Genomic DNA, 21,815 nt, shown 5'->3' on the forward strand with positions numbered 1-21,815 from the left:
ACAAAGGACCAATATCAACAATATTAAAAATGCAAACAAAAACTCTTACAAAGCAATAAGGAAACTCAATAGAAAAAAATGGACAAAAGATTCAAACAGAAGATACTTAAGAAAAGAGGAAATCCAAATGGCCACAAACATATGAAAATATGCCTTACATCATTTGTGATCAAAGAAATGCAAACTAAAACCACAATGAGAAAAAGAATCACACTCATGGTAAAAATTTTAAAAGTCCAAAATATCAAGTACTAATGGGAACAGGAAATAATGGGACTTTTCTATTACTGACACAACCGCTTGGGAAGTTTGGCATTACCTAGGAGATACACAAATCCTCAAACAATTCTGTATACATTAGAGAAATGTTTACATGTGTGTACCAGAAGATGTACACAAGATTGTTCATAGTTGCATAGATAGATAAATTGTGGTATGTTCACAATATAAAATGCTAAATGTCAATGAAATGAAATGAAGCAGAGCTATACACAACATGGATTAATCTCACAAATAATATTGAGGAAAAAGAGCAAACCACACAAAACAATACATATAAAAACATACATATTTACTCCACATATATTCCATATATGGAATACTTATTATTCCACTTATGTCAACTTCAAAAACAAGCAAAATTAAATTGTTTAGAGATACATACATTACTGGTAAAACTGTACATAAAAAAATGATAATCATAAAAATCTGAATAGTGGTTATCTCTAGAGGTGAAGGACACACAGAGGAGTGGCCAGGAGGGAGCACAGCAGGTATCTCTGAGGGTACAGGCAATTTCTATTTCCTGCTCCTAGGGTTTGTTTATAATCATTCTTTAAACAGCCCATACATGTTTTATGCACTCTCATTCATGATAAATCCCACAGTAAAAAGTAAATTAAAAAATTTTTAAGTTTTCATCAGATACTATTTAGTATAAGAACTAATCTCCTCACCTGTACAAAAGGAAATTCTTCTTATACCTTTCTTCTAAATGAGAGGAAAATTAAGGTACTAACACCTTGCTAAAGAGGTAAATTGTCAAGTTGCTCTGGTTAATGGAAATTAAAACAAGTGAAATAATAATATTTTAAACTGTATTTAATAAAGATAAGACATTATTATTATTTTAACCATATACAGCCTTTGCTCTGGGTAAGCCTGTTAAAATTGCAGCCAGATGGTACATTCATAGATTCTACTGGCCTATGACCTCCCACAAGTTTATAACCATTAACAAGTAAAAAATTAAAACTGTAATACAAAATAAACTCCCGAAGAAGACATCCAAGCAGCTTTTTTGAACAAGAACATAATTATGGTCACTGATTCAAGAACTAGCCTTAAATATAAAAAAGCTTTTGGTCATTAAACTTTATCTAAAGTCTTTGGCAAGGAAATGAAGGATAAGAAGAGGTTTATATACTTTCACTCACAACTGGAAAACCATGAGTTCTAGTAACAGGAGATAAAATCAAACAACAAAAGTGAACTGAGTACCTATTATCGAAATTAGTAAAGATTTTATTCTTCCTATATATAATAAGATACTATGTTGAAGGTAATAGAAAGGAATGTATGATACAGCCTATACTTTAAGGCAGATACAATCACCACAGTGCTTGATAATAAGGAAGACATGAAAAAGCATAAGACATAGTATTGGTCCTAACTATGAAAGCAAAAACTCTTTTAAAATATATATATATTTATTTGCACTTGTCTAATTTAAATCAAGAGCAGAAAAATGGTGGGGTGGGTGGGTGCATAATGCGTTGTGTGACAGGCTTTTCCTGAGGAGGTTCTGGATCCAAGTCTATTTCTGGTGAGGTGAAAGACCTAAAACAATTTGTATTAATACACTTCTAAGAGCCTGCTTCACAATATTTCTATTCAAATGAAATCAAGTTACAAAGCATATCAAAAGTGACCTTTGCAAGGAAACAAAAGTCATACAAGTGCAGTGAAGTAGATCCGCCTCAAGTTTTGTTAACATTGGCTCGGCTGTGGTCACTTAAGAAAGGTTGCCTCTGAGAGTCACTGTCTAATCACCTAGCTCCCTCAAAGATTCCCCATGAATTTCTCCAATTTACTATAATTATGATAACTTAATAGACTTTTTTGTCTTTTTCAGATTATGGCTTCCATGTATTTTTTACTGTTAAATGTATTCTCTGATGAAGACATAAAGGAAAACAGCAGAGTATGGCTTACAGTTTTAACCTGGAAAAACTGGAATATTTTCCTAGGCCAAGAAAACAGAATGTGTGGGAACCACCATAACTAGTGATTGCTAAGTTTCTTCAGGTTCTGGTTGTGTGAAAAGTGTGAGAATTAAAGCCAGAGATACAATAACATCGAATTTATAATATCTACCTCCAGAGTTGTTTTTAGGATTAAATGAAAAATGTATTTAAAAACACTGAGCATGTCTGCCTAGAACGTAATAAATACTAAAAATTGTGTTTAATTTGGAGGGGGATTGCAGTTAAGAGTTGGACTTTTGAAAATGTTTACTCTGCTACTTACTGTGTAACTTGAACAAGTTATTTAATGACTTTGAACCTCAATTTCCTCATCTGTGAAATAAGGCTAACACCACCCTTCTTGTGGGAGAGTGATGAGGACCAACAAGATAAAGCATGTAAAGCACTCAGCAGGGTTGGAACACAGTAAGTGTCCAACATACAGAGCTATTTTTATTATTAAAGTGGGCTCAATAAAACCCAATGACAGTTTGCACATACAAAAGCTCACATGTCCTGAGCTACATTTTGCCTAGTTTCATGCCATTTGGCCTGGTTAGAGAAACAGTTGTTAATTTATCTTAAAATCTTTACTAAGCTAGTAATACACCACTCTTCCTAGTTCTTTTTGAATCAGGAAGGTTTTTTGTTTATCTGTTTATACTTAAATATGTAGAATTTTTATTTGTCCATTATACTTCAATAAAAGGAAGGTTTTTGACTTCATCTTTTTGGTATGGAAAGTTTTACATAGGACGTATTTTTTGCTGTGTTTTCAACATTACATTATAATTGCCTAGAAGGCCAGAACAGCAAAACAAGTATCTTTCATACAGCAAAATCTTTGAACTACTTCCTAGCCCCAACTGCCCCAGCAAGATGACCAAGATATCAACAGAAAATTTATCTCTAGGCAGGACACTACTAAGCTTAGAGTGAATATAGACTTTAAATAACACTGTTTAATTAACCTTTGTAATTAATGCATACCAAAAATTTCATCACATTTTATAGTCAATATCTCAGTATTCAAAGTTATAGTTAAAATAATTACCCAAAACAAGGGAGACCTATTGACAGTGTCTAAAATATCTTAGTGTAATGACAAATTCACAAGTAATTCATGGAATTATTCAATCATTTATATAACACTTTTCTTAGTTTTTTCAAAGGCTAAGTCACTAAAAGGTCAAATCAAACACAGGAGATTGCTCACCTCTGGAGATTTCTGTATATTCTGGAATACAATGTAGGCAATAAGTGAACTTGAACCTATAACACTGACAGAAATAAAAGATGATCATTAAAACAGCACAACTGGGACTCCTTCATTTTTGCTATTTTTTTTTACAGATTTATTGACATACAATTGGTATGAAATAAACTGCACATATTTTTTTAAAATTTATAATATCTCAAAAATTTGTTTGCCATCCTTGTGCAAGGGCTATGCTAATTTTCTCTGTATCATTCTAATTTTTACTATGTGCACTGCCAAAACAATCCTGCTAATACTGCAAATCAATCTACTAATACTGCAAATCAATCCTGTTGACAACTAGGCCTTTAGTTTTCAGATGTTAATCTGAACCTCAGCCTGTTTTTTTGTTATTGTTGTTGATGTTACATTTTATTAATCAGAAAATATCAACATGGTACAGAATAGCATTTCTCCCTAAAGAATAAAAGCAAATCCCCAGGGAAAAAATACAGAAAACTTCAGAATGCTTCAGTTTTGCTTATACTGTTTTATACCATTTTAAACAGCCATATTACAAGAGATTAAACAAACTTACCTCAGAAGAGCCATAATAAATTGTATCCACTGTATTGCCGAAAAAACCTAAGTAAAACAAGAAAGTGAGAATAAAATTGAGCCTTTTATATTAATATTCAACCTTACCCCAATTTTGCTGTTTATTAACTATCCGTGCAGAGCACAACTCTTCTTCAGTGCGTAATCAAAACACACTACAAGTCTAAGAATGAGTAGAAAAGCGGAGAATGAGTAGAAATAGACTCCTGGAAAGGCAGGGTGGCACCCTGTTTCCTCCATTATTGCTACATCTCTGGGGATCAGTAAAATAAAAGAATAGAGAGATAGATAGAAAAATGACTAAACAATAAAACAAAATAGAGTTGGATGAGAAAATTAATAAAAGGAGGAATAAAATAGAGAAGATGTAGGAAAAATCATATTTTGAGAGAGCATTGATGGGTGTTTGGAAAGAATGGGTAACAAGAAAGGCAAATAAATATAACAGAATTGACTGACAGAGCCAGACAGAAAAAATAAAATAGTAAGCAATAGAGAAATATGAAGAAGAAAAGTTAATAGTATGGAGAGAGATGCTGTGAGTGACAAATATGCAACAGGGAGGAAGAAAGGGGGAGCAAAAAAGGAGGGACAGCTTCTAATCTTACCAACTCCCAATTGTCCAAAATGCTAGCCTCCAGTAGGAGGGCCATAGGAACTTCAGCCCCAGCTATGCTTAAACAGCCTGATCTTCCTCTTCAGGTTCTGAATCCTGAAGCAGTGAGTAAGTGGCTCCACCCCCAGCCTGGCTGGGCTCCTCCCCACCCAATCCTGCCCTCTATCTTGAGGGCAAGGAGAGAAGGTGGCAACAAGTGAAGGGGAAAACCAAGCAGAAAGAACAAAAATAGAAAGAGCAGGTGACAAGGAAACAAAAGCTCTAAAAAGCATTAGTAATTGTAAGAAAGTGCAAGAAGCAGGAATAACAGAGAGAGAGAATGAGTCATAGTGAAAAGGTAAATAGAGCTGCAAGAGAGAAGTGGAACAGAAAAAAGGAAGAGAAAAATAGAGAAGGGAGGTCTGCTTAAAACTTGTCCCTGTGGTGGGAGAGAGACTGTATATGTATCCAATCAATACTTTTTAGTAATGCCAGGAAAAAGCTGTGAAGAGAAGGGGTTATTAATACCCCACATTTATTTAATACTAACATCCCCTTAAATATTCTGTACCAAAAATTCCCACCAGAAATACAATATTATTAAACATGATTAATTTAATAGACTTATGTTTACATATCATCTTTACATAAAGCATTGTGTTTTGGAAGATACAAAGACAGATAAAGCTCCAGACTTCCAGAAGCTTATAATATAGTAGGAAAAAATGGCTTGAATACCAAAATCTCAAATGATCTGCAAGCAAAAGTAATACAGACTGGCTGGCATTTGCACAATATTTGGAAGAAATGGTAAAATCTGGACAAAGAATGGGGAAGAAGAAAGCAAAAGGAGGAATATTTCACTTATTTTCATCTAACCATACTTTCACACATTCTACAAATATTGATAACACAAATTAGATCACTTGCGTGGCTTGACTAGTATATGACTCATTATTCATATGAGGGTAATGGGGATAAAAATATAGTATTCAGTAGAAGATGAGACACTGTTAAGTAGAGGTAGACTGTAATCACTTCGCTTAAACTATTGAATAAACAAATAAATAAAAACACCAGTAAATTTCTGGATCAGAAATCCCTACCATACAGTCTTAGGGAGTGTTCTGAGGCCTCTAATTATATATCTATCTAATAAGGGTGAGGGAACTAAAGACAGTCTCACCCAGTGATAAGAGAATGCTTTTGGACAAAGGACTCTTGTCTCCTCAAGCATAAATCTCCAATTGTTCAGAGACCAGCCATGCCAAGTCAGTCTGCTGCTCTTGACAGGTGAACTTTTCCCTTTCAGCATCCTTTCTACAATCTTTTAGGTCACTGATCAAGGTTTGGGCATTTGCTTTTATATTTTTCTCTCTAAATTAGTCACCTGCCTTTTGTATATTCAGCAATATTCCCTTTTGAAATGTGTTTGGAAACATAATTTTCCCATTTTCCTTTTTTACAACCTAAGGCCAAATAATGGAGTGGGTGATATTTATTTTCAGTCTTCTCTTCTCCTCTTTTTACTTAGCTAATTAGTAAGCTCAAACACACCCAAACTCTCACTATAATGGGCTCCTATGTATTACAGATCAGTTTAATAGATACTCATTAAACTTCTACCATGAACAAGGTACTGTGGTGGACACAAAATGAAGAAAGACACCTAATAAAATACTTCTGTTTAAGTAAAAAATGATACTTAAAGAATACTTCTAGTAAAAATAGCTACCAATTACCAAATGCTTTCTATTTATAAGACATTAAGCATTTTAATCCTCAAAACATCCTTTGAGGTGAATAGTAGCATTATTCCCATTTTATAGATGATGAAATTTAAAGTCACTTTCCTATGATTACAGGGTTATCAAGTAGCAATATCAACATTTAAACTCAGTCACTGACGTCATAATCTTCACTCTTTATACTTATGGTATTCTAACAGGGAACTGTAAAATGGGAGGATAGGGAAAGTCAATTTTAAAAATTAATGTGACATCGAGGGAGCTCACTTATTAGGTAATTCCTTCTTAGGTATGACAACAAGCACAAGCAACAAAAAATAAATAAACTGGTCTTCTTCAAAATTCAGAACTTTCATGCTTCAAAGTATACCATCCAGAAAGTGAAAAGACAACTCAAGCAATTGGAGAATATATGTGTAAACCACTTATCTGATAAGGGACTTGTATACAGAATATAAAAAGAATTCCTACAACTCAAGAGTAAAAATACAACCCAATTTGAAAATGGACAAATGTTTCAGAGATTTTTCCCAAAAAATATACAAATGACTAATAAGCACATGAAAAGATGACTAACATAAGCCATCAAGGAAATAAAAATTGAAATTACAATGAGTTCCCATTTCACACCGACTAGGATGACTACAATAAAAAAAAAAAAGATAGGCAATAGCAAGTGTAGAAGAAATGGAGAAAAAAGAATGCTCATACACTGTGGGTGAGAATGTTAAATATTGCAGTCACTTCGGCAGTTCCTCAAAGGGTTAACCATATACTACATGACTCAACTTCCAGGTACAAACTCAATTCTACTCCTACATATATCCACAAAAGAAATTAAAACATATGCCCACACAATAAGCTGGACACAAATGTTTGTAACAGTGTTATTCATAAAAGACAAAGTAGAAACAATACAAATGTCCATCAGTTGGTGAAGGGATAAAATGTAGTATATCTATACAATGGAATATTATTCAGCAATTTTAAAAACCCCTAATATGGAAAACAATTCCATTCACAATTGCATCAAAAAGAATAAAATACCTAGGAAGAAACCTAACCAAGGAAGTGAAAGACTTATACCCTGAAAACTACAAGACACTCAAGAGAAATTAAAGAGGACACTAATAAATGGAAATCATCCCATGTTCTTAGCTAGGAAGAAATAATGTTGTCAAAATGGCCATCCTGCCTAAAGCAATGTACAGATTCAGTGCAATCCCTATCAAAATATGAATAGCATTCTTCAATGAACCAGAGCAAATAGTTCTAAAATTCATATGGAACCACAAAAGACCCCAAATAGCCCAAGCAATCCTGAGAAGGAAGAATAAAGTGGGGGGGAATTATGCTCCCTGACTTCAAGCTCTACTACAAAGCCACGGTAATCAAGACAATTTGGTACTGGCACAAGAACAGAACAATAGACCAGTGGAACAGAATAGAGAGCCCAGATATAAATACAAGCATATATGGTCAATTAATATATGATAAAGGAGCCATGGACATACAATGGGGAAACGACAGCCTCTTAAACAACTGGTGTTGGCAAAACTGGACAACTACATGTAAGAGAATGAAACTGGATTATTGTCTAACCCCGTACAAAAAAGTAAATTCAAAATGGATAAAAGACCTGAATGTAAGTCATGAAACCATAAAACTCTTAGAAAAAAACATAGGCAAAAATCTCTTGGACATAAACGTGAGCAACTTCATGAACATATCTCCCCAGGCAAGGGAAACAAAAGTAAAAATGAACAAGTGGTACTGTATCAAACTAAAAAGCTCTGTACAGCAAAGGACAGCATCAGTAGAACAAAAAGACATCCTACAGTATGGGAGAATATATTCATAAATGACATATCTGATAAGGGGTTGACATCCAAATTATATAAAGAGCTCACACATCTCAACAAACATAAAGCAAATAATTCAATTAAAAAATGGGCAGAGGAGCTGAACAGACACTTCTCCGAAGAAGACATTCAGATGGCCAACAGGCACATGAAAAGATGCTCCACATTGCTAATCATCAGAGAAATACAAATTAAAACCACAATGAGATATCACCTCACACCAGTTGGGATGGCCAACATCCAAAAGACAAACAAATGTTGGCAAGGATGTGGATAAAGGGGAACCCTCCTACACTGCTGGTGGGAATGTAAACTAGTTCAACCATTGTGGAAAGCAGTATGGAGGTCCCTCAAAAAACTCAAAATAGAAATACCATTTGACCCAGGAATTCCTCTCCTAGGAATTTACCCTAAAAATGCAGGAGCCCAGTTTGAAAAAGAGATATGCACCCTATGTTTATTGCAACACTATTTACAATAGCCAAGAAATGGAAGCAACCTAAGTGTCCAGCAGTAGATGAATGGATAAAGAAGATGTGGTGCATATACACAATGGAATATTATTCAGCCATAAAAAGAAAACAAATCCTATCATTTGCAACAACATGGATGGAGCTAGAGGGTATTATGCTCAGTGAAATAAGCCAGGCGAAGAGAGCCAAGTATCAAATGATTCCACTCAACTGTGGAGTATAAGAGCAAAGCAAAAACTGAAGGAACAAAACAGCAGGAGACTCACAGAACCCAAGAATGGACTAACAGTTACCAAAGGGAAAGGCACTGGGGAGGATGGGTGGGAAGGGAGGGATAAGGGGGAAAAAGGGGCATTATTACTAGCATACATAATGTAGCGGGGGGGGACACTGGAAAGATAGTATACATAGAGAAGACAAGTAATGACTCTATAGCATCTTACTATGCTGATGGACAGTGACTGTAATGGGGTACGTGGTGGGGACTTGACAATAGGGGGAGTCTAGTAACCATATTGTTCAAGTGTTGTACATTAACGATACCAAAAAAAAAAAAACTACTAACACATGCTACGACATGATGAACCTTGAAAACATGATGCTAAGAAGCCAGTCACAAAACAACACATTTGTATGATTCCTTTATTATGAAATGTCCAAAATAATCACATTTATGGAGCAAAAGTTGCCTACAGCTAGGAAGGTAGCTTGGGAAGGAATGAGGAGTGACTGCAAATGGGCACAGGGTTTCTCTTTAGGGTGACAAAAATATTCTACAATTAGATAGTGGTGATGGTTGCACAACCCTATGAATATACTGAATTATACACTTTAAAAAGATGAATTGTATGGTAGGTGAATTCTCTCTCAATAGAACTGTTGCCCAAAAAATGAAGTTTGGGCAAAAGCAAGGAAGGAAATGTCCCATTGCTGAAATTCGTGGTGTAATATTAATATAACATTCATGGTGTAATAATTAATGCATAACATGTTAATGTCTTTCCTATTGAAAAGAACAATATTTAGAATAAAAAGTGTAAAACAAACATTGTAAGAGGGAACTGAAGATAAAGATTTTAAGAGAACACCTGGCTGTTCTAAAAGAATTCAGCACTCTTGGCTGGAACAAATTACACTCCAGGACTTTGATAAAACTTGCAGGTTAACCTACCACATCGTTGAATGACCTCTGAGAGTTCATGTAAGAATTGGAAACTTGCTATAAACCACAGAAATTACTAGGAATTGGCAGGAAACTGATGACAGCTTTAATTTTTATAAGGAGAAAAGATGGTAGAATCTGCAAACCTTAAGATCTTAGTATCAATCCCAGACAAAATTCTAGAACACACTACCCAAAAAATGTGCTTTTAAACAATTAGAAGAGTTACTACTAAGTCAGCATGCATTATGAAAAATCTGAGTGCCAGACTAACCCCATTTTTTTGGATAGAATTACTAGACATAGTATATACAGTATTTTGATAAACTGGTAGGAAATTCATGATATATATTTAAAAAAAAGAAAATATAGACCATGTGGAATCACAACTAACAACATTTAATGCAAATCAATCTAAGGGAGTGTCGATTAATTGATCAATATCAATTTAGGAATGAATTGTAGTGGAGTGAAACAGCATTCTGACTTGGCACTTCTCTGTAAAACACACGCATTACTTGTAAGAAAACATAGTAGTTTTATTTATTGAGTATGTATGTATATGTGTGTTATGTATCTATTGCTGCATAAAAAATATCCACAAATTTATTGGCTTAAAACATACATTTATTATCTCACAGCTTCTATGCGTCAGGAGACCAAAAGATGGCTTATTTGGGTTCTCTACTTCAGTGTCTCTTACACGGCTATAATCAATATGCTGACTAGGGCTAGGTCTCACCTGACAGCTCAGTGGGGAAGGTTCTGCTTCCAAGTTCACATAGTTATTGGTATAATTCAGTTCCTTGAAGGGCTGTTGGTCTGAGGGTCTCAGTTCCTAATTAACTGTTGACCAAAAGCTACACTCAGTTCTCTGCCACCTGGACTTCTTCAAGATGTCCTCCTAGCAAGACGGAAGTGACAATCTTATGTAACTAAATAATGAAGTGGCATCCCATCACCTTTCCTGTATTCTATTGGTCACAGATCTTGCCAACACTCAGGGGGAGAGGATTATAGATGAGTGCTTACCAAGTGGCAATGATCATTGAGGGTCACCTGAGTGTCTGCCCACTATTGTGCATTCATCCAACATGTCAAGTACTTTACCAATTCAGATCATTCGCATTAGCTGTTCCTTCTCTCTGGAATGTTCTCCTCCAGATAATCACATGACTGGCTCCTTCTCATCCTGCAAGTATCAGCTAAAATATCATCACCACAGATGTAACATTTATCAAATTCCAAAATATCTTACTCTTTTGTGTTTTCTGCTTCCCCTAGTAGACAGGCAACTTATCCGTCCCATTCACCCCAACATCTCCATTGCCTAAAACAGTGCCTAGAACAGGCACTCAGTATTTATTAACCAATATACCAAAGTTACGAGGGATAGATGACATATTTAAGATTTAGTAAGAGCTTAATACTTTAGAATAATGAATTTTAATTAATAATATAAAAGTTAATCAAAATGTAAGTATACTGTATTTGCATCTAAAAAACCCAACTGGACAGAGATTAGGATAAAAAGGTAGCAATATTTTACTTAAAAAATCTAGAGTGGTGTTATTCAATAAAAATGTGAGCTACATATGCAATTTACAAGTTTCCAGTGGCTATGTTAAAAACTAAAAAGAAGCAGGTGAAATTAATTTTTTTGATATCATTAATCTACAATTACATGAAGAACATTATGTTTACTAGGCTCCCCCCTTCACGAAGTCCCCCCCTCCACATACCCCTTAATAGTCACTGTCCATCAGCATAGTAAGATGCTGTAAAATCACTACTTGTCTTCTTTGTGTTGCACAGCCCTCCTCGTGCCCCCCCCACTATACATGCTAATTGTAATGCCCCCTTTCTTTTTCCCCGCCCTTATCCCTCCCTTCCCACCCATCCTCCCCAGTCCCTTTCCCTTTGGTAACTATTAGTCCATTCTTGGGTTCTATGATTCTGCTGCTGTTTTGTTCCTTCAGTTTTTGCTTTGCTCTTATACTCCACATATGAGTGAAATCATTTGGTACTTGTCTTTCTCCACTTGGCTTATTTCACTGAGCATAATACCCTCTAGCTCCATCCATGTTGTTGCAAATGGTAGGATTTGTTTTCTTCTTATGGCTGAATAATATTCCATTGTGTATATGTACTACATCTTCTTTATCCATTCATCTACTGCTGGACACTTAGGTTGCTTCCATTTCTTGGCTATTGTAAATAGTGCTGCGATAAACATAAGGGTGCATCTGTCTTTTTCAAACTGGACTGCTGCATTCTTAGGGTAAATTCCTAGAAGTGGAATTCCTGGGACAAATGGTATTTCTATTTTGAGGAACCTCCATACTACTTTCCACAATGGTCGAACTAATTTTCATTCCCACCAGCAGTATAGGAGTGTTCCCCTTTCTCCACAACATCTCCAACATTTGTTGTTATTTGTCTTTTAGATGATGGCGATCCTTACTGCTGTGAGGTGGTACTTCATTGTGGTTTTAATTTGCATTTCTCTTATGACAAGTGATGTGGAGTATCTTTTCATGTGTCTGTTGGCCATCTGAATTTCTTCTTTAGAGAACTGTCTATTCAGCTCCTCTGCCCATTTTTTAATTGGATTATTTGCTTTTTGTTTGTTGAGGTGTGTGAGCTCTTTATATATTTTGGATGTCAACCTTTTATCAGATCTGTCATTTATGAATATGTTCTCCCATACTGTAGGATACCTTTTTGTTGTACTGATGTTGTCCTTGGCTGTACAGAAGCCTTCTAGCTTGATACAGTCCCATTTGTTCATTTTTGCTTTTGTTTCCCTTGCCCAGGGAGATATGTTCATTAAGAAGTCACTCATGTTTATGTCCAAGAGATTTTTGCCTATGTTGTTTTCTAAGAGTTTTATGGTTTCATGACTTACATTCAGGTCTTTGATCCATTTCAAATTTACTTTTCTGTATGGGGTTAGGCAATGATCCAGTTTCATTCTCTTACATGTAGCTGTCCAGTTTTGCCAGCACCATCTGTTGAAGAGACTGTCATTTCCCCATTGTAAGTCTATGGCTTCTTTATCATATATTAATTGGCCATATATCTTTGGGTTAATGTTTGGAGTCTCTATTCTGTTCCACTGGTCTGTGGCTCTGTTCTTGTGCCAGTACCAAATTGTCTTGATTACTGTGGCTTTGTAGTAGAGCTTGAAGTTGGGGAGTGAGATCCCCCCCACTTTATTCTTCCTTCTCAGGATTGCTTTGGCTATTCTGTCTTTGGTGTTTCCATATGAATTTTTGAACTATTTGTTCCAGTTCATTGAAGAATGCTGTTGGTAATTTGATAGGGATTGCATCGAATCTGTATATTGTTTTGGGGAGGATGGCCATTTTAACAATATTAATTCTTCCAAGCCAGGAGCATGTGATGAGTTTCCATTTGTTAGTGTCCTCTTTAATTTCTCTAAAGAGTATCTTGTAGTTTTCAGGGTATAGGTCTTTCACTTCCTTGGTTAGGTTTCTTCCTAGGTATTTTATTCTTTTTGATGCTATTGTGAATGGAATTGTTTTCCTGATTTCTCTATTAGTTCATTGTTAGTGTATAGAGATTTCTGTGTGTTAATTTTGTATCCTGCAACTTTGCTGAATTCCGGTATTAGTTCTAGTAGTTTTGGAGTGGAGTCTTTAGGGTTTTTTATGTTCAATATCATGTCATCTGCAAATAGTGACAGTTTGACTTCTTCTTTACCAATCTGGATTCCTTGTATTTCTTTGTTTTGTCTAATTGCCATGGCTAGGACCTCCAGTACTATGTTGAATAACAGTGGGGAGAGTGGTCATCCCTGTCTTGTTCCCGATCTCAGAGGAAAAGTTTTCAGCTTCTTGCTGTTCAGTATGATGTTAGCTTTGGGTTTATCATATATGGCCTTTATTATGTTGAGGTACTTGCCCTCTATGTCCATTTTGTTGAGAGTTTTTATCATGAATGGATGTTGAATTTTGTCGAATGCTTTTTCAGCATCTATGGAGATGATCATGTGGTTTTTGTCCTTCTTTTTGTTGATGTGGTGGATGATGTTGATGGATTTTTGAATGTTGTACCATCCTTGCATCCCTGGGATGAACCCCACTTGGTCATGGTGTATGATCCTTTTGATGTATTTTTGAATTCGGTTTGCTAATATTTTGTTGAGTATTTTTGCATCTACGTTCATCAGGAATATTGGTCCATAGTTTTCTTTTTTGGTGTGGTCTCTGCCTGGTTTTGGTATTAGGGTGATATTGGCTTGATAGAATGAGTTTGGGAGTATTCCCTCCTCTTCTATTTTTTGGAAAACTTTAAGGAGAGTGGGTATTATGTCTTCTCTGTATGTCTGATAAAATTCTGAGGTAAATCCATCTGGCGCCAGGGTTTTGTTCTTGGGTAGTTTTTTTATTACCGCTTCAATTTCTTTGCTCGTAATTGGTTTAACTTTTGTGTTTCTTCCTTGGTCAGTCTTGGAAGGTTGTATTTTTCTAAGAAGTTGTCCATTTCTCCTGGGTTTTCCAGTTTGTTAGCATATAGGTTTTCATAGTATTCTCTAATAATTCTTTGTATTTCTGTGGTGTCCATCGTGATTTTTCCTTTCTTGTTTCTCTTTCTGTTGATGTGTGTTGACTCTCTTTTTCTCTTAATAAATCTGGCTAGAGGCTTATCTATTTTGTTTATTTTCTTGAAGAACCAGCTCTTGGTTTCATCGATTTTTTCTATTGTTTTATTCTTCTCAATTTTATTTATTTCTTCTGATCTTTATTATGTATTGCTGTCTGCTGCCCTTAGGCCTCATTTGTTCTTCTTTTCCCAATTTTTATAATTGTGACATTAGACTATTCATTTGGGATTGTTTTTCCTTCTTTAAATATGCCTGGATTGCTATATATTTTCCTCTTAAGACTGCTTTCACTGTGTCCCACAGTAGTTGGGGCTTTGTGTTGTTGTTGTCATTTGTTTCCATATATTGCTGGATCTCCATTTTAATTTGGTTGTTGATCCATTGATTATGTAGGAGCATGTTGTTAAGCCTCCATGTGTTTGTGAGCCTTTTTGCTTTCTTTGTACAGTTTATTTCTAGTTTTATACCTTTGTGGTCTGAAAAGTTGGTTGGTAGGATTTCGATTTTTTGGAATTTACTGAGGCTCTTTTTGTGGCCTAGTATGTGGTCTATTCTGGAGAATGTTCCATGTGCACTTGAGAAGTATGTGTATCCTGTTGCTTTTGGATGTAGATTTCTATAGATGTCTATTAGGTCCATGTGTTCTAGTGTGTTGTTCAGTGCCTCTGTGTCCTTACTTATTTTCTGTCTGGTGGATCTGTCCTTTGGAGTGAGTGGTGTGTTAAAGTCTCCCAACATGAATGCATTGCATTCTATTTCCTCCTTTAATTCTGTTAGCATTTGTTTCCCATATATTGGTGCTCCTGTATTGGGTGCATATATGTTTATTGTGGTTATATCTTCTTGTTCGACTGAGCCCTTTATCATTATGTAGTGTCCTTCTTTATCTCTTGTTACTTTCTTTGTTTTGAAGTCTATTTTGTCTAATACTAGTATTGCAACACCTGCTTTTTTCTCCCTATTGTTTGCATGAAATATCTTTTTCCATCCCTTGACCTTTAATCTGTGCATGTCTTTGGGTTTGAGGTGAGTCTCTTGTAAGCAGCATATAGATGGATCTTGCTTTTTTATCCATTCTATTACTCTGTGTCTTTTGATTGGTGCATTCAGTCCATTTACATTTAGGGTGAGTATTAAAAGATATGTACTTATTGCCATTGCAGGCTTTAGATTCGTGGTTACCAAAGGTTCAAGGTTAGCTTCTTTACTACCCTACTGTCTAACTTAACTTGCTTACTGAGGTATTATAAATACAGTCTGATGATTATTTCTCTCCCTTCTTATTTCTCCTCCTCCACTCTTCATATGTTGGCTGTTTTGTTCTGTGCTCTTTTTAGGAGTGCTCCCATCTAGAGCAGTCTCTCTAAGATACCCTGTGGAGGTGGTTTGTGGGAGGCAAATTCCCTCAACTTTTGCTTGTCTGGGAATTAATCCCTCCTTCATATTTAAATGATAATCGTGATGGATACAGTATCCTTGGTTCAAGGCCCTTCTGTTTCACTGCATTAAATATATCATGCCATTCTCTTCTGGCCTGTAAGGTTTCTGTTGAGAAGTCTGAAGATAGCCTGATGGGTTTTCCTTTGTAGGTGACCTTTTTTTTTCTCTCTGGCTGCCTTTAATACTCTGTCCTTGTCCTTGATCTTTGCCATTTTAATTATTATTTGTCTTCGTGTTGTCCTCTTTGGGTCACTTCTGTTGGGAGTTCTCTGTGCTTCTGTAGTCTGAGCAACTATTTCCTACCCCATTTGGGGAAGTTCTCAACAATTATTTCTTCAAAGATACTTTCTATCCCTTTTTCTCTCTCTTCTTCTTTTGGTACCCCTATAATGCAGATATTGTTCCTTTTGGATTGGTCACACAGATCTCTCAATATAGTTTCATTCCTGGAGATCCTTCTATCTCTCTCTGCATCAGGTTGTGTGTGTTCCTGTTCTCTGGTTTCTATTCCATCAATGGCCTCTTGCATCTTATCCATTCTGCTTATAAATCTTTCCAGAGATTGTTTCATTCCTGTAATCTCCCTCCGAACGTCATCCCTTAGCTCTTGTATATTTCTCTGCAGCTCCGTCAGCATGGTTATGACCTTTATTTTGAATTCTTTTTCAGGAAGACTGGTTAGGTCTATCTCCTTCTTAGGGGTTGTGATTTTGGTCTGTATCAAATTCTTCTGCCTTTTCATGGCGATATAGTTTGCGGAGCTGGTGCAAGTGAGAGCTGAGAGAACATCCTTTCTTGTTGGTTTGTGGCCTTCCTCTCCTGGGAGAACAGCGACCTCTAGCTGCTTGTGCTGGGCAGCTGCATGCAGACAGGGCTTCTGATTCTTGCCCGGCTTCTATGGAGTTTAGCTCCGTGGTTGCTGTGAGCGTTGCCTGCCTTGGGCTTCTGCTCCGATATGGCAGAGCCGCGTCGGAGGGGAAACGGCCGGGAGGCTGTTTATCTCTGTGAGGGGCCTCCAAACCGCGCTGCTGCCCAGGGGGTTAGGGTGCCCAGAGTTCCCTGGGATTCCCAGTTGCTGGGCTATGTATCCCAGGACGCTTCCATCCAGCTGTGGCGTCCCTGTCTCTTTAAGACTTTCAAAAAGCACTCGCTTTTCTTTGTACATGAATTGAAAGTTTGACAAAAGAAGAAAAACATCTCTGCTGAAATGATTTGATCCTGAATATTACAATTTCTCTGAGTTTTTAAATGTTACATTATTGAAAAAACAACACTAAAAAAAGCAGAAATCCAAAAGAAAGTTTCCTGCAGTATCATCTAGATAAAATGGTATTTATGTATTGATGTTAAACTTTAAGTCCTTGTCCCTATGCATGTTCAATTTTTATATATATTTAGTAATTCTAAAGCTAGTATTTTATATTCTACATTTTTGCTAAAAAATTCATTATTTCCATTATTTTTTTCCTTTTGTTAAGAGTCTTATTTTCTTACTCTCCACTCCTTTGGATTTAAAACAATGCTAAAAACCTGGTATGTTTCTCCACATCTTTCTCTTTGCTCATTAAAATATACTGAAATACATACATACATAAATGGGAGTTGTGGCGGTGGTGGTCTAAGTTTTTAAAAATGGGATCACATATTTATGTACATTGTTTTCTCACGTATTATTTCATGGTATCTCCACTTTAACAAAAATAGTTCTAGCCCATTTTGACTATTGTATAATATTACATATAAGATCAATTGTCCAACAATTCCTCTTATGATGGACACATAGGTTGTTTTTTCCCCTTAGTTTTCATTTTTTGCTTCTACAAACAGTGCTGCAGTAAATATCCTTACATCCCTGCACATATAACATCTTTCTGTGCTGATGATTTTGTTACTAAAGGACAGATTCCAGAATGGAATTATTTTAGTTCAAATATATTTCAAGTTCTTTCTCACCCTAGAACCTTTTGCACATGCTCTTTTCTTTTCCTAAAATGTTTCCTAACACCTAAGAATCTGTGATTTTATATTTATATAATTACTTAATGTCTGTCTCATCACATAAGTATTAAGTTCCTTGAGAGCTAAATCTTACTTATCCTTTAGGTCTTATGTCAGCTTAAATATACTTGTTTGTAGAGGTTTTCCATGAACTCCAATCTAAAGCTGATCTCCCCCATCATATTCTTTTATAGGCGCTCAACTTTTCATTCTTGGATATAAACACAATTTTCAGTTATATATTTATTTATCTAAGTATTTAATGTTGGTCTCCCCAACTAGGGTTGCAAGGAGCACATCTATTTTGTTCACCTGTGTAAGTAACCCTTACCCCCAGAAGAGTGTGTGGTGAAAATATGTTCAGGGAGCAGTCATTGAAAGAATCGTTCAAGCAATCCTTAAAGGAGAATAGGGCTTGGAAAAAATCATACTGTGGAATAAATCTTCCTTTCATAGCAATCTTTAATAGTTGAAATCTGCTTTAAGTGTTAACACATCTATATCAAAAGATACAGTATTAACATCAACAAAACCTTGCAGGGGGGAAACAATTAGCTCTATAGGATGAGATATCTGTGAAGAACTGTATGTGGTCAAGGAGGGAGTGTAGAAAGGGTCGATGGGATTTTGAAAGACAGCTACTGCACAGTCCCACTCTCACTGACTTGATTCATTTATTCACTGAACATGTATGTACTGAGCACCTACCACATGCCAGACATGGGGATATAGTAATGAACCAAACAGACAAAAAAACAGTAACAAACCCAGTTTCATGGGAAACAGAAAATAAGAAAATTATATAGTGTGTTAACAAGTTGAAAAGTGCTATGCAGAAAAATTAACAGAGAGAAGGGAGATGGAAAGCAGGGAGGTATCAGCGAGGAAAAATTTTTAAAGGATGGCCAGGGTAGATCTTAGGAAGTTGACATTTGAGCAGATTTGAGGGAAGTGAAGGAGCTAGCCATGTGAACAACTTGAAGAAAAGTTCTAGAGGGAGAAAGCCAGTACAAAGTCCTTGAAGCAGGAACATGACCTCTGTACACAATAGCAAAGAGTTCAGAAACTGCAGGCTCACTGGCTTTACAATGTTACAGAAAAGACTGGATAGTTTATATGAGTTGCCTTTGCAGAGCACTCTACTTTTCCCTCTCCTTACTCCAGCTGCTACACTGAGTCATGTGCACACCTATTTAACATGCCTCCCCTCCTCTTCCCCACCACCACACATACCCAGGGTTATTTCATTTTCCATATCAGTGTCAACTGTGGCATTTATGATTTCCTAAATATGGAGAATTATACCTGACTTATTTGTGTAGTTTATTGTCAGGGTCCCGAGGCCATGAACCTAATCATATCATGAGTAACTGACTGGGACCAGGGCACTATTAAAAGGAAGCACTGAGACAACTACTTACTTTTGTAATTCATAGCAAAATTACCAGTATTTCCCTTCCCTCTCCTACCAATCCACTTCCTTCACTTTTTCAAAACCTACTTCTGTGCTAACCATGACTACAAACTCATTCCCAACTGATCATACTAAGCAGGTGTACCCAAAGCATTATACACTCAAAAGCGAAAAGAAGTGAATAGTTTAGTCTCAGTGTCTTATAAAGGGCTCTAAAGACTCTTAATAGCTCCTTATTAGCTATAGGACAAAACAGAAAATTCTTAGTTTGATATTCAAGACTTTCCCTTACCTGGGCTTAAAACTGTCTTACTAACCACTGTTTTTTGAGAACTTCCTCGAGCCAAGCTGCTCATTCCCCAATGCATTATGTTGAGTCCCATTTTTCCTTTTTCTCACTTGTTCTTTACCTAACTATTCTTTCTGCCAAGACTTAATTCCATTTCTACCTCCTCTGTGAAGCCTTCTTTAACCACCATAATGCATAGTAATTTTTCCCTCCTCTGTCACTTGTCCATGTAGCTTATTTAATAACTTACTAGGGAAAACTCAGAAAGTTTTCCAGACCTCCCCCCAACACACACACACACACACACACACACACACACACACACACACACACACTTATTGGACACATAAAATGGTTAATTGTTGCTAAGCCACTTATAATGCATTACATAATGTATTCTCTTACCCTCATGTTCATTTGTTAAAGTCTTGTGAATGCTGCTCTACAAAAGTTTCTCAATGCTATCCTTACCTTTGCATCCCAACTATTATGTCCTCTTTGCAGGACCTTAAATTCTCCTACCCAGACTATTGCTATTGACCCCTAACTGGACTCCCTGGCTTCAACCTTCTCCCTTTCAATCCAATCCCTTCATTCCTTAGTGACAGGAAATTTCAAATTACTCTACAGGTTAAAACCTCTGGTGGCTTCAACCCTTCAGTTTGATGAGACCCTTTACAATGTGCCCCCCCGTGTTCCTTCACAGATTCATCTTGCTTTTCCCCTTACTAGAGATACCCTTTGGTGTTTGTCTTGTAAGTGCCTCCCCCTCCTCTCAAAACCCAGCTCAAAAGTCATCTTCTGTAGAAGACAAGTAATAATTCTATAGCATCTTACTATGGTGATAGACAGTGACTGCAATGGGGTGGGGTGGGGAGGACTTGATAATATGGGTGAAGGTTGAAACCACAATGTTGTTCATGTGAAACTTTCATAAGATTGAATATCAATGATATGTTTAATTTTTTAAAAAGTCATCTCTTGTCTGTGACTTTCCCTTACAGGCCTGAGGAGGACTGACTGAATCTCTATTTGTATTTTCACAATACTGTAGTGGTTATATTACTATGCCTTTGCGTCCTCCTTCCCCAGCGTTGTGAGTTCCTTCAGTACAGAGCTCTGCCTCCTGTCTCTATTCTGTATTCCCACAGGTGAAACCAGGATTTAGTATATTCTGTGCTCTGAACAAATACCTGTTCAACAGCTGAACCCTGAACAACATGTGTTTGAACGGTGCATGTCCACTCATAAGGAGACTTTTTTTCCCCAATAAATACTGTTCGGTACTGTAAATGTATTTTCTCTTATGATTTTCTTTAAAGACACTTCTTTCCTCTAGCTTACTTCATTGTTTTAAGAACAGAGTATACAACACATGTTAACATATCAAATACGTGTCCATCCACTCTTTGTGACCAGAGAGGCTTCCGGTAAACAGCAGACCATTTGTAGTTAAGTTCTGGGGCGTCAAAAGTTATACCCGGATTTTTCACTGCATGGGGGGTCCACGTCCTCTAACCCCAATTGTTCAAGGTTCAACTGCACTAGGATTTCTTTTTTTTCATATTCCTGGGGCCTACCACATAGCTGGGCAAGCACTCAGCTCTCGGTAGAGTCTGTTTTTACACAAGCCTGGCAAGTGAGGCCCTCGGCACAGAGTAGGCCTGACGGCCACGCAGGCCACAGCCCCCCCGGCTTACGAACTCGTGTCCTAAAAGAGGCAGCGGAGTCGGCTGACCGCGGGCAACTCTGGGCCGACTAAGGGAGAGGAGTACCACAGTCAGACTGACTGGGACTAACCGAGAACTGTAGCGGGTCCCAACCCACTGCCTGACGGACCGAAGGCAGGAAGACATGGTGTCCGGCTTCGTCATCGTCGAAGTGGAAAGGCAGCCAACGAGTAGCTGCCGAGACGCCTGGCACGCTCTCCGGGCCTCTCCTCACACGGAGGACGGGAAGGGGGCGGGCCGGCGGAGAGCTCGCCTAGTGCGCGCGCGCGGCAGTCGCTCGCTCTCTCCTCTCGCTCGCTCTCTCCTCTCGCTCGCTCTCGCGCGCGCTCTCTCTCGCTCTCTCTCTCTCTCTCTCTCTCTCTCTCTCTCTCTCTCTCTCTCTCTCTCTCTCTCTCGCTCTCGGACTCTTTTT

At 37.0% G+C, this 21,815-nt stretch overlaps 1 protein-coding gene and 1 non-coding gene across 7 annotated transcripts in view; both read right to left on the bottom strand.

Annotated features, from left to right (window-relative positions):
- TMEM116 (transmembrane protein 116) overlaps nt 1–21,815 on the bottom strand; it is a 93,056-nt gene that overhangs the window by 70,922 nt on the left and 319 nt on the right. For 3 of the 6 annotated variants that reach the window (XM_037014516.2, XM_037014515.2, XM_037014513.2), the window contains exons 1-3: nt 4,671–4,824; nt 4,043–4,089; nt 3,463–3,526 (exon numbers count right to left, since the gene is read on the bottom strand). In XM_037014516.2, coding sequence (XP_036870411.1) covers nt 3,463–3,526; nt 4,043–4,089; nt 4,671–4,715 — 156 coding nt within the window. In that variant the 5' untranslated portion in view covers nt 4,716–4,824. Of the gene's footprint in view, nt 1–3,462; nt 3,527–4,042; nt 4,090–4,670; nt 4,825–21,473; nt 21,804–21,815 lie in introns of those variants that run through there. The other 3 variants (XM_073222199.1, XM_073222198.1, XM_037014514.2) reach the window with 3 other exon arrangements.
- LOC118971704 (U6 spliceosomal RNA) lies at nt 3,646–3,751 on the bottom strand. The gene has a single exon (XR_005060295.1). It is a non-coding gene; the product is annotated as a U6 spliceosomal RNA (small nuclear RNA).

The sequence above is a fragment of the Manis javanica genome, chromosome 15, assembly GCF_040802235.1.
Source record: "Manis javanica isolate MJ-LG chromosome 15, MJ_LKY, whole genome shotgun sequence".
Classification (NCBI taxonomy): domain Eukaryota; kingdom Metazoa; phylum Chordata; class Mammalia; order Pholidota; family Manidae; genus Manis; species Manis javanica.